The sequence below is a fragment of the Lutra lutra genome, chromosome 16 (genome assembly GCF_902655055.1).
Source record: "Lutra lutra chromosome 16, mLutLut1.2, whole genome shotgun sequence".
NCBI lineage: Eukaryota > Metazoa > Chordata > Mammalia > Carnivora > Mustelidae > Lutra > Lutra lutra.
The window spans coordinates 3,480,863-3,494,395 of NC_062293.1; the positions used below are offsets into that span (position 1 = coordinate 3,480,863).

At 55.6% G+C, this 13,533-nt stretch overlaps 1 protein-coding gene across 2 annotated transcripts in view; it reads right to left on the bottom strand.

Moving 5' to 3' along the window:
* The window catches only part of PGS1 (phosphatidylglycerophosphate synthase 1), a 35,967-nt gene extending 22,434 nt beyond the window's left edge, over positions 1–13,533 (bottom strand). The window contains exons 1-3 of one of the 2 annotated variants that reach the window (XM_047706500.1): positions 13,376–13,533; positions 4,408–4,597; positions 1,602–1,679 (exon numbers count right to left, since the gene is read on the bottom strand). In XM_047706500.1, coding sequence (XP_047562456.1) covers positions 1,602–1,679; positions 4,408–4,597; positions 13,376–13,515 — 408 coding nt within the window. In that variant the 5' untranslated portion in view covers positions 13,516–13,533. Of the gene's footprint in view, positions 1–1,601; positions 1,680–4,407; positions 4,598–13,375 lie in introns of those variants that run through there. The other variant, XM_047706501.1, reaches the window with a different exon arrangement.

The following is a 13,533-nucleotide window of genomic DNA, read 5'->3' on the forward strand; positions in this document are numbered from 1 at the left end:
ATATGAGATCCAAAAAGATGATTATGTATTAAAAGAACAGACGGAGGGGCGCCTGGGTGGCCCAGTCAGTGAAGCATCTGACTGTTGGTTGTCAGCTCAGGACTCAATCTCAGGATTGTGAAGTTCAAGTTCAAGCCCCACATTGGGCTCCACAGCAGGTGTGGAGCTTACTTTAAAAAAAAAAAAAAAAAGGATCAACTTGCCAGGTAACCCCCCCACACACACACACACGCATCCTCTTGGAACACACAACTGCACCATGAGACTTCTTCGGAGACCAGTAACAGTAACCAGAAGGTGCCACCCAGCTCCCTCGTCCAGCCAGGCCTCTCAGGGAGAGCGCGTCTGTGGGTCAGATACTTTGCCCAAGCAGTCCCGACCTTGCCACTCTGGGAAAGGCTAAGACACGAGCTCTCACACATTTCAACAGACAATCCCCACAGACACACACAGCAAACAGTGCCTACACAGGGACAGCACTCGGTAAATATTTGCTGAACCAGTGAATCCAAGACAAAACCTGCCCCCTGGCCACTCTCCATGGGCTCGACACGATATTCTTCTCCCAGAAGAACAAACAGGCTTCCCAAGCTTGCAGTAAAAGTGTGTCCTGAAGACAGAAGGAGACCTCCCTGCGGGGGCGGGGGGGGGGACGGGACAGGAAAGGACAGAAGTGCTTCTGCTGACCCACCGTCCCATTCCTGCCCCGAGTCCCTGGTATTTCCCAGCTCCTACCTGTGGGTTTCCAGACAAGGAGGAACCCAGAAAAAACACTGTGGGCACCAGGCCCATTTCACAGCCCAGGTGGAAAGCCATCTGAAGATGAGGACAACAGAACGGTCTCACTCCCACTCGCGTGAAGTCAGCCCACAGACGGTGCCTGCACACCAACCGCGTGCTGGACTCCCGCGGCAGGAAGCACGCCCTGAGCTAACCCGTGGTTTCTGCTCCTTCCCATCCTGCCCATCTCCCCACAGGCGACAAGTGTGGTGTAACGTCAAGTCCAGGTGGACCAAGGCAGGCCACAGACCTGGCACCTGACCCCAGCCTGACCTGCGCTTTGGTCCATTTGTCTAGTACAGGGTCAGAAAATCTGCTCTGCGAAGGGCCAGGCAGTAAACACCCTGGGCCTTGGGAACCAGTCTCTGTCACAACTCCTGAGTTCCGCCGCTGCAGCCAGAGAGCGGCTACAGACAGCACGTTTGTGAGCAAGCACAGCTGTGTCCCAGTAAAGCTTCACCTACAAACACAGAAATCTGATTGCACGGGCTTCTCCTATGTCACAATTAATCTACTGCTTTCAAGTTTTTTCCAGTCATCTGAAAATGCAAAGACCATTGTTACCCACAGGCCATACAGAAACGGGCAGCGGGCCGTTGTTCAACGAGTCCGAGACCAGCACACAGAGCAGCCTCGGAACCGTGGTGCAGGGTGCAGAGGACCTGTGGGCGAGGACGAGCCCCCGCCCCACACCAGCCCTCCTGACTGGGCTGACCCCCAGCAGGACAGGGCGGCTCGACCCCAATCCCAGGGCACCGCGCAGCCAGGGGGAGCGGGGCGATGCACTGCTGCCGTGGGACCACCCCCACCTCAAACCTTACCAGTTCCTGTTCCAGAGGACCTGTCCCCAGGTAGAGTGACGCCATCACCACACGTCTCTTGGCCACATTGATCTGACTCTGAAGGAGAAACAAGTCACGGTCATTTCCACAGCTCACAGACGACACCAAACAGGTAAGGCCCCGGGCCCAGCTCTGCCATCTAAAGCGAGCCCCACCTAACAGTAACCACCCAAATAAGGACCCACGATCCTAATTTAAAACACTCCCCCTGAGGGGCCCCCAGGGGACTCATTCCATTCAGCGTCTGCCTTCGGCTCAGGTCATGATCTCACGGGTCCTGGGATCAGCCCTGCGTCGGGCTCCCTGCTCGGGGGGAGCTGCTTCTCCCCCTCCCTCTGCTGCTCCCCTGCTTGTGCTCTATCTGTGTCAAGTAAGTAAAATTTTTTTAAATCTTAAAAGAAAAAAATACTCCCCCTGAGAGACATGACCTAACTATATGAACCATGACATAGCCATCAAAAGAATGAAGGCGGCATGTGACAACGACCTGATGCGATGTCCAACGTACTGCTGGGACGGAAGCCATAGCTGCCCTGGGCGCAAACCACGCCCCATTCACGAGCCCCCACCCCCAGGGGGAGGCAGCGCACGTGGGGCACGTGCAGGGCACCAGAGCACGTCCCTAAGGGGCAGAGGTGGGGAGTGTGGGAGCCAAGGCCCGTGCTGCTCTGCCCCCGTCCACACCTGCAAGGCTGGCCTTCACGGTGAGCACGTACTTCCTCTGAAGCGCCGACGGGTCCCCAGCACAAGGAGAGAACAGACCGGCACTCGAAGATGACTATGTCACCTCAGTCCAAACAGGCCGAGTGATCTCTCTAGACCTGCTCCAGTGTGGGGAACCACGACGCCCTCTGGAGCTCGAAGCACCCTGCCCTGGCGGTGGGGCGGGGGTGGGGGGTTCGCAGAACGATGGGTGGTGTGCCAAAGGTCAGGCTCCGCAAGGAGAGGCAGGAGGGCCGGGCCTCGCAGGAGGAGGGAGGCAGGAAGCAGGGCACACGCCTGCTTTCCCACCCAGGAGCGATGCGGCACCCACAGCCCGCACGGCCGGCACGGGAGGGGCACCGACCACAGAAACACACGAACACACTGGCACGAGGCCTGCAGGCCAGGAAAGCACAAGATAATGTCCCACGTTCGCCGCCTCCTCGGCTCGGTTGTCTGGGAGGCGGATGCCGGCAGGGAACACGGTTACACGGAGCAAACCGTGACTCAAGCGGAGGCACCTCGGCTCAGGAGCTGGGACGAGGGCTCGCAGGCCAGGCAGACCGCAGGCTGCCCTCGCCTCTCAGGGAGCAAGGCCGCTCTGTGGGCCCAGGGAAGACACACACCCCACGCAATCCTGCACCAGAGTCTGCCCAGAACCAGTTCAAAGGGCAAGATCAGGGCTTCCTCGCAGCAGGGCCAAGCCCTGGGGCCCTTCCTGTCCCCCACGGCCCCGCCCAGGCAGGTGCTCAGCCAGGGGACGGCCACGCCAAGACGCAGCCAGTCCTTCAACCCCGAGCTGACTAGAACACAAAGAACAGCCTCTGCAACACCTGTTTCTCCCAGCCGAACAGAACCAAGCAGGAGCAAAGAGCAAAGCACCTTAACATCCCTTCTCCACAAAGATGCCAGGACTGATGAGCAGCGCAGGGAAGCGGTGTGAGCACGTGCACGCACGCACACACACACACACACATGCAGAATGCTCTCTGGAAGGAGCCAGTCAGAAATTAAGCTGAGTGTGGATCTACGGGACAAGAGGCCAAAAGGAAAAAGTACAAGTATCCAAATCAAGCACAGTTTATTCTGTAGGAAAATTAATTTCTACATGTATTTCCTATTATCTACCACCGTTCTACCTGTCTGACCTTAATTCTAACATCACTGCTAATTTGAAGCCAGAGGATTCGTGTTAATAAAAATTAATCAGGGGGACACCTGGGTGGCTCAGTGGGTTAAGCCTCTGCCTTCAGCTCAGGTCATGATCTCAGGGTCCTGGGATCGAGCCCCGCATTGGGCCCTCCGCTCAGCAGGGAGCCTGCTTCCTCCTCTCTCTCTGACTACTTGTGATCTCTGTCAAATAAATAAAATCTTTAAAAATAAATAAATAAAAATTTTTAAAGAATAAAAATTAATCAGCTTCGAACGACTCATTCCAACCTGCAGTTTCACCTGGAGTAGCGAGACGGGCCACGAACAGCTGAGCACTGCGAGCTCCAGCCCCCAAAAGCAAAGGCATCGCTGCCCGGACAGAGGTCCAGACTTCAGACACAGTCCCAGGAAAGAACAGGGATCATAAGGCCTAAAATCAGGTGTCCACATTCTCCAGTGACCGGGAAGTCCAGCCACTTCCTGCACATCAAGTCTCACCCACGAGTCACAGCTGAGTTTTCCCCCCGGCACACCCACCTACCAAGAAGACACCACTGTGTCCTGGGGATGTTTCCAGGGGAAGGGTCTGTCATGCTGTGACATCGTTAGCCAGGGCGCCCACACGCCCTCACTAACCTCCCTTCCGAAGGAACCGATGGAATCAATCTGTCCACAGAATCAAGATCACTGCCCACCCACCCTGAGCTACTCTACCTGAGACGTTAGCCACGCACGGGAGCCTCTGATGATGGCACAACTCAAGCATTTGTGAGCCTGAAAACCTAACAGGGAGAAGAATCCACAGCAAGAAGCCAAGCAGCCGTCAGAAACTTCCAGAACGGAAGGCACTTCTGCTCAGGACTCACTCGTCCTCACGCCTGCAAGCCTCTATCTCAAGCGTCCGTCCCTCTCTCCCGTGAACACAACTTACCTTCATGAGCTCGAAAAACTCGGCCGGGGATGAAAGCACCCTGACGTGGGAACTGGAGACCCCAAACTCTGGGACCAGGTTTCGGATCCACTGGAACCTGTGCACACCCTCTGGACACAGGCAGCAAGGTGGGGAGGTGACCTGGGGGACAGCTGGAGACAGCAAAGGAGCCAAGAGCAGCCATGGCGACCTGGTTAAAGAGACACGGAAAGGGTCACATTTCTCAAACGCTTCCTCGGAAGTCTCTCTCAGCTACGGGGGCCCCACACGTGAGGCGGACGGGAATTTTTTTTTTAACCAATTCCAGATTCTCTAGACCATTTTAAGTGAGCCCAAGTCAAGCTCTGCAAAGGTGCTTTTCCTTCAGCTCCTACTAGCTGAGCAACCTGAGAAGTGCCAATGCCCACAGAGAAAGCCCAACTGGCGGTTGGTTCCAACGGCTCCCAGTCTAGAGTGGCCGTGAGAAACCACCCAGAAACCACCGCGGGGCTGACACCGGGGGGCCTGCCAACCTGGCCTGCAGAAGGCTGCTGGCGACGGCCCGGAGCCTGGGCAAGTCTGGGTGAGGGAGCTCCCTGCAGCCCAGGGCTGTGGAGAGGAACGAGGCTTTTATTTAGGGAAGCACCCAGAAAAACTAAATTTTCTCTTGAATCCTCGACTGTGGAGTGAGGGGCGGAGCAGAAGGAGCCTGGGGGGCCATCTCAGCCGCGGACCACGTCTTCCTCGGGGCTCACAGCACAAGCCGCGCCCCGCCCCCGGCCGGCTGGCCCCCCTCCACCGCGGCAGAGACAGCAGCAACTGAGGGCCTGCCCACGGAAGCACACACCTGCCGCCTGCCACCTGCCGCCTGCTCCCCCCGACGGGGGGCCCGGGGAGGGGACACACCCAGAGCCCCACACAAGCCGGGCCCTATTCTCAAGTCCAGCAAACAGTAGCAGGAACATCCTCTGCGGTGCGTGCCCTTCTACTACCACTCCAAGGGGGCTCTGAGGAAAGGGCGCCGGAACACCCCAAGGCCTGAAGGGTCACAGATTCCAGGAAGATGACTTCATTCACTTGCTTCATGATAAAGCACTGAATCTTCCCAGGGCGCGCAAACAGCCCTACACAGACGCCAGATGGCCCACAGCTGTGCTTCCCAGAAAGCACACTGGTCTGTCCCAGCCGACTCACTGCCAAGAAAACTTCAGTCAACGGGGGGAAGGTAGCAGCTCTGTAGATCCTGGGAAGTCGGGGGCTGGCCTGGGGCCCTCGGTACAGAGTGGGGAGAGCGGCTAAGCTTTCTCGCTGTCTCAGAGAGGGGGTGACGGCACTCGGGGGTACCAGCTTGCTAAGGTCCTCCAGCTTCCAGCTGACGAGCAGCAGCAGGCCAGTGAAAGGCTTAGAAGCAAAATCTAGGGATTGCTGCCTTGATTTCCCCAACCGCAGGCCTTACTCCCACCACGCTCAAAGCTAACTTCCAGGAGGAGAGGGAAAGATCCTTCAGTCCAGTAGAAAACCACGAGACAGTGGGAAAGTCTGCACGACACTCTATCCATCTGAAGCCCCAGAGGGGGCCTAAAGTCTAATTTTCATTAATTAAACATGGTCTGTTTGAGGTGGAAAACCCCACAGCAGCGCCACACCAACGATCTCCCAGCCTCACCGCACTTATCCTCTCTCAGCCCATACCGACAAAGAACCAGGGCGACCGCTAGCACCTCCGCCCCGCCCCGCCCCGCCGTCCGACCGTCCACGCACCCTTCCCCTGGGCCAGGAGACTCCCATCGACTCCCCGAAAGGAAGCTGCGGAGACACACTCCGGCACACGGCCACCCAGAGAGGGCAAATGCGGGCTCGGGCTGCAACCCCAGGCATCCTGTGAGCGCTGTTCCGGCCTATGTGGGGGGCACAAGGGGCAAGCAGCCCAGACGCCACCCCCACGAACCTGGCGGCCTCACAGGCTTCCTGCACACCTGAAACCATCTGAGAACAACACCGGGGGAAAAGGCCACCATGAACTGAAGGTGGAACTGGGCAGCACGCGTGTCTAGAGTGACGGCAAAGGGGAGCTGGTGGTGCTGAGCGCCCGGGGAGGCCGGAGGACACCCTCTCTGCGGAGGGTCAGGCAGGGCGCTCGGAGGGGCTGCTCCAGGCGAGGAGGGGGCTGGGCCAACGTGAGCCGCGGGTGCTGGCAAGCGCCACCACCCACGGGAAAGCCCGGGAGGGTGTCCGCAGCCAGTCCAGAGGACGCAGGCGCCCAGGGCCCCACCGTCAGCCCGGTCCTGGCCTGGAGACACAGCGGGTAGGCTGGGGCGGGCCGGGCTCAGGGCCCTGGGCTGCTGCGGGCAGGCCTCGTCCCTGCCAGGCAGCTGTCCCCGGTGGGGCTCCACCAGGGCCTCCGTCCAAGACGTGCTGAGGGCTTTTTCATGCCGGCTTCCTGTTTAATCTGCGTGCTGGCAGGTGTATTTTTGCTAGAGAGGAGAAGGGGCTGAAAGCCAATCAGGTGCAGGGAGTCGGGGAGGGGGAGACCCAACCCTCAAGCAGCAGTTCCAGACACCCGAAGAGGAAGGCGCTCTGAGAAGGTCCCCGTGGTGAGGGCACCGGGCCCCCACGACGGCTCGGGCATGGTGGAGACCACACCTAGGCGCGGGACACTCGAATCTAACTGGAGCGCCTCCGCCGGGGCAGAAGCAGCGAAGCCCAGGTCCGCTCGGGGCTCATTTTTTCCTTCGCTTCAGCCCGAAGCCCACGGGGGGGTGCGTTCCCGCTTTCCACAACCCAACTCCTGGCAATCTTCCCAGAAAAGGTTGTTCCCAGAGCTAGCAGCACCCCCACCACGCAGTCACCCCAGTCTCCAGGGGCGACCACCTGCACAGGCAAGTCCCCTCACCCCAGCGAGGCTTACTAAGAAACCACAGGTCCCAGGTCAGAAGCCCAAGCCTGAGAGATGAGGAGCTACGGTTCCTTCACCAAAAGAGCAGAGCCGCGTCACACGCGCCATTCAGAGAACTAACCCGGCACACACACAGTTTCCACATCTAGACCCGGACTCCCCTGAATCATCTTTCCAGGACCATCCAGCTCCAGTTTCTAGTTACAAAGAAGAGGTGGGGGGCGGGACCAGATGGAAGAGGAAGGGGGGCGCCAGCTTCTGCTGACTCAGGAATACCATGGAAGTCTGGAGAACAGGGCCAGGGCAAGCACCTAGGGACACTCAGGCAGGCCGGCGGCACAGGCAGCAACAGCAGACAACGCAAACGGGTCCCAGCCGACAGTTCCAACAGTGAAAGGAGCCAGCGGGCTCTGGGAAGGGCAGGCTCCAGCCACCCACGGGACACCTGACTTTGGGTACAGGTTCAGCCTCGGGACTTAAGGCTTCCCGTGAAATCTGCAAAGTGCCTGCCCTGGGCCGCAGGCTGGGTCTAAGTGCTGAAGACCTCTGACCTGGGCCCTCCCCACCCAGAGAGACCTGTGCGGGCGGGGTGAGGGAAGGCTTCAGGGCGACTCTAAAAGGGCACAGGGAGGGGCACCTGGGTGGCTCAGTGGGTTAAGCCGCTGCCTTCGGCTCAGATCATGATCCCAGGGTCCTGGGATTGAGCCCCGCATCGGGCTCTCTGCTCAGCAGGGAGCCTGCTTCCTCCTCTCTCTCTGCCTGCCTCTCCGCCTGCTTGTGATCTCTGTCAAATAAATAAAAATTTAAAAAAAAAAATCTTTAAAAAAAAAATAAATAAAAGGGCACAGGGAGCATGAAGCGAGGGAGGGGCAGAGAGGAGGGGAGTTTCTTCCCACCGTCTCTAAGAGAGAGCCACATCTGAACTGCCAGACTAAGGTGCTCTTGTCCCTGAGCCCCCAGACTGGGGGGTGGGAAGGTGGCCAGCCACTACACGAAGACCGCGGAAGCCTACCCAGCCTAGAGGGCAGTCCTGGGTGCGACAGAGCAGCCCATCCCTCCTGCCGGGCAAGGGACGGCAGTGGGACTTGAGTTCAGGATAATCAGTCACTCAGAAACTGAGCATAAGAGCCCCCGAGACACAACCAAATGCAGCTACTGACACGGGGCCTCAGGGGAGAGAGAGGCGTTTCTCCTTTTTGTGGGGAGATAGTTTTCCATTTCACTGAACATCTTAAAGTTGTGTGTGCTCCATGGAAAAAGACTGGCACACCTTGTACTTTTCCTCTGTCTGGATGTGCAACAATGTGCCTGGAGGTGCAACCGAGTTCCGTGGCCAGTGGCGAGATGCCAGTAGAGCACAGCGGGGCGCCCGGGGGGCTCGATCCGTGAAGCATCTGACCCTTGACTTCAGCTCAGGTCATGATCTCAGGCTGGTGAGCTCAAGGCTCTGTGCTGCGTGTGGAGCCTGCTTCAGATTCTCTCTCTCTCTCCCCGTCTGCCCACTTCCTACCTCCCTCTCTCAACAAAAAACAAAACAACAACAACAACAACAAAAAAGGAAGAAGAACTAGAAAGGCAAATACTGAGAATTACACCCAGGTCTACACTTGACCTTTACATGTCCCCTCCAAGGCCTCTCTGCCTCAGATCTGATCCCCAGGGGCTGCAGACTGTCCCCCACCACCCAGTGGGGGGAAAAAGTAAAAGTAAATCAAGGAAGCTGACCAACCTCTCAGGGTCTTTCCTAAAGGAGGCACCGGAGGCTCTGAACAAGAACGCAGTGATGCGGGAGAACGGAGCACAAATCCCCGAAAGACAGTCCAGAAGTTCTACCCTCTGTCCTGTACCATACTTGGGACATTAACTAAGTGGCCCCCACTACGGGTTCCGATATGCTCTGAGTCCACGAGCTCTTCTGGAACTATAAGATAAGATTCGTGGTACAAGCTCTGTGGCTTGGGTCTCATCCAAATCTGTACAAAATGATGAAAAAAGAAGTTCTTAAAAGAAACAAAGTTCTGTGGACTGCAGTATTTTCAGAAACTACTTTTTAAGAAAAACCCACCCTCCCCCCTCACTCATGCACACTTCAACGTCAGAAAGTGAGCTAAGGAGAAAAGCGCAACAGTCACACACTTCCTGAGAAGCACACAAACTGCGCGAAGGAGCCGTGTATTTCCTGCGTCCCCGCCGGCAGGCGGCCCTTCCCGACTAACGCAACCGCCAAGTCCAAGAAAGGGAAGTGAGTGTGAATTCCCGTAGGTTACAGAAGACCAGCGGCCGCTGCTCTCCCACAAGCCCAGCATGGGAGGCCAGGCTGCCAGCATCTGACTACATGCTGACCAGATGACTGTCCTCTTGACTTGCCCAAAAGGAAGTCGATCACATCCAGCGGCCAGAAAGGGAACATAACCCACGGTACACCTCGGGGTGGTCCAAGCAGCGGGCAAAGCAAAGTGCCTGACGAGAACCAATCACATATTCTACTAACCCAAAGGCTTTGACCAGCTGGACTTCCCAGCAGCCTTGAGAAGAACTCGTTTACATGAATCAGATGACCTGTTTACAAATGGATTATCTACCAGAACACTTTAATCCCAGGCTAACTGCTCTCCCTCTAGGAGCACACAACTGACTGACCCAGCCTAATCATCACGAGCGGCTATGCGTTAATATGAACTCAACAAACTACAGTTTGGGGCGCCTGGGTGCCTCAGTCGCCTAAGCATCTGCCTTCGGCTCAGGTCATGACCAGGACCCTGGGATCCAGTCCCACATCAGGCTCCTTGCTCGACAGGGAGTCTGCTTCTCCCTCTCCCTCTGCCTGCCACTCTCCCTCCGTGTGTGCGCGCGCGCACTCTCCCGCTGTCAAATAAATAAATAAAATCTTAAAAAAGGAAAAATAAAGCTACAATTTAAAAATCCATTGTAGGGACACCTGGGTGGCTCAGTTGGTTAAGCCGCTGCCTTCGGCTCAGGTCACGATCCCAGAGTCCTGGGATCGAGTCCCACATCGGGCTCCTTGCTCAGTGGGGAGCCCGCTTCTCTCTGCCTCTGCCTGCTGCTCTGCCTGCTTGTGTTCTCTCTCTCTCTCTCTGACAAATAAATAAATAAATAAAATCTTAAAAAAATAATAATAAAATAAAATAAAATAAATAAAAATCCATTGTAAATCTTATTCCAGTCCTCTGTGAGATGAGAATCTGAATTATCTGGGGAAATTTATGTTTTGATTTTAAATATCCCCCTCCCACCCACTCTACTACTACAAATAAGCCAGGAGACAGTTCTACTGAACTCTAACGAAGTGTCGTGAAGTTCAAAGAAGTAGCTTCTGGAAATCTGGTGGTCCCTCAGAGTGGAAACTACTAACAAACTGAACTGGGGTACGCCGACCTGCCACTATGACGTCAGACACAACAGTGTTTCTAGACCACTAATTGGAAGTAATTTTAAGTAGCATTCTCTGTCACAGTGGCTGTCTCTGTAACTAACAAAGAAACCACCCTCCCTCCAGCCCTCTTGTTAGCCACGAGGTTTTAACAGGCACTCCAATAGGTGAGTCAGATTGGCAGGCTAAAATCTGACAAGTCTAAGCTCATGACTACACAGAACTATTATCAATGAATTAACAATCAGAGTTACAAGAAACCACACCATTCGGGGAATGAGGAGTTGTGAGATATTTTGGGGAAGAAACGAAAGTCAGCAGCCAATACAGGATGAGAGGCCATACAGACCAGAGAAACCCCAAACACCAAGGCCACAGAGTCGGGAAAATCTGCAAACTGAATAAGGCAAGAGGGAAAAAAAAAAGGTCAGAAAGCTAAAACGTTGTAACAACACTGGTCAAAGCACTTATCTTCAGTCCTAGCAAAGCATTCTAAGGATTATAAAACACAAATTTATTTATTTTTATAAAAGACTTTGTTTTTGAGAGAGAGAGAGAGAGACAGAGCGTGCACAAGCAGGGGAGGGAGGGGTAAAAGGAGAAGCAGACTCCCCACTGAGCAGGGAGCCCTATGTGGGACTCGATCCCAGGACCCTGGGATCATGACCTGAGTTGAAGGCAGACATTTAACTGACTGAGCCACCCAGGCGCCCCCACAAATTTCTTTAGAAAACATAAAACTTGGGGCGCCTCGGTGGCACAGTGGGTTAAAGCCTCTGCCTTTGGCTCAGGTCATGATCCAGGTTCTGAGATAGAGCCCTGCATCGGGCTCTCTGCTCAGCCGGAAGCCTGCTTCTCCCTCTCTCTCTGCCTGCCTCTCTGCCTACTTGTGATCTCTGTCAAATGAATAAATAAAGTATTTAAAAATATATATTAAAAAAAACATAAAACTTGGTGGAGGGGTGAGGGCACTGGATGATGGGCATTAAGGAGGGCACGTGATGTGATGAGCACTGGGTGTTACACGCAACTATCGATGAACACTACATCAAAAACTAATGATTTACTATATGTCGGATAATAGGATTTAAATTAAAAATAACTAAAAAACCCACAAAACTTATGTTTCTTTAAGTGAGTTTCTGGTTTAATTGTTATACAACACTCTCTCAGCTTCATTGAAAAGAAATATGGTGCCACACCTACAGCATCCATTTACAAAAAGGACTTTGGGGACTCAGTCTGGACTACTCCCACTGCCACACTGCTTCTCTCCCCACTAGCACCGGAAAAAGACACTCAAGAGAAACGTCTTTTTCAAAAGAATTTGTGGAGACTGCCCCCAACATCCCTTAGCAGTCAATTTCAACGTTAAACAATGAACAATGAATTGTTTTTCGACTGTTTAAACACAGGGAAATGACAAACTTGCCTGAACACCTCATCTTTGAGGAGAGAACATTTCTTGAAACCTTAAACCAAATTTCCCGGTGGTTTGATGCCAAGACGGAGAAGTCACCTGATCTCACCACCCACTGCAATGGCCAGGTCTTGGCGAAGCACCAACTACAGAAAACGCAGAGGCCACCTCGCCCCCGGCCCCGCCCCCACCGGGGTTCGGCGATGGGAAACTTAAAGCCATTCTGATCAGCAAGCCTCTGAAGGGCTCCAGACTGATGCTATCACCGAAAAGTTACCCTGAACCAAAGCTGAAGTTTGGCTGAAAATCATCCACTGTTACTCCGGATAACGCAAGCTCCTTCCCATAAGCAGAAACAGCACGCATGACTGGACCACAGATCTGCGCGCGGAAGCCAGGACATCCCACCGCACCCAAGCAGCACAGATAAAATCTGAGATAATGCAAACCCTTCTAAAGGACGCACCTCTAATTTTTTTTTTTTTTTTTCCTTTCAAGGGCCAAGTGTAGAGGCGCCTGGGTGGCTCAGTGGGTTAAAGCCTCTGCCTTCGGCTCAGGTCATGATCCCAGGGTCCTGGAATCGAGCCCCGCATCGGGCTCTTTGCTCAGCGGGGAGCTTGCCTCCCCTCTCCCCCGCCTGCCTCTCTGCCTACTTGTGATCCCTGTCTGCCAAATAAATAAAATCTTAAAAAATAAATAAATAAAGGGTCAAGTGTAAGGCTTGAGTCTCTCTGATAAGAGAACCATTTGCACACAAGAGATCTTTTTTCCCTGTAACGTTAGCAATGCCAACAGGCCTCTTAGGTCAGCACGCTCTTGGCCAATGTGGACTCTGAAAGACCACTGCCTGAATAAGCGGCTTCAGAGCCTCCTCCCCCACTTACATAACTCACTTCAGTACTTTTCCAGAACACGGGCCCTTCGGGAAGTGTGAAGGGGGTTCCGAGTGGTTCCTCCGCCCCGGCCCGAGAGCCCCTGACTCGCGATTGCTTCCCAGCCCTCTCCCGCAGGATGCGCGAAGCGCCGCATGCACAGACCCGGGCCGGGCTCATTCACCCCGAGCGGGCCAAGCCGCAGCCGCCACCGCGCAAGACACAGACCCCCTCAGATCTCGAGCGGCGTCTCCCGCGACCAGACCCTCCAACGCCCGCCGCGGGTGGCCACGGGGAGCTCGCGCTCGGTCCCCGCACGCCCCCGGCCCCCGCGTGAGCGCACTCCTGGCGCGGAGGGGAGGCAGGGCTGCGGCCGCGCCCCCGCCGCAGCAGGCCCGGCCGCCTCTCACCTCCTGCGCCGGCGGTCCCGGTTCCTGCCCAGGCGGTCAGACAGGCGCCCCAGGAGCGCGGCCAGCCCGGGGCGGCCAGGCAGCAGGCCCAGTAGCCGCCTCCAGAGCACCGGCCCCGCCGCCGCCGTCGCCGCCGCCATGGAGACTCGGCGCTTCCG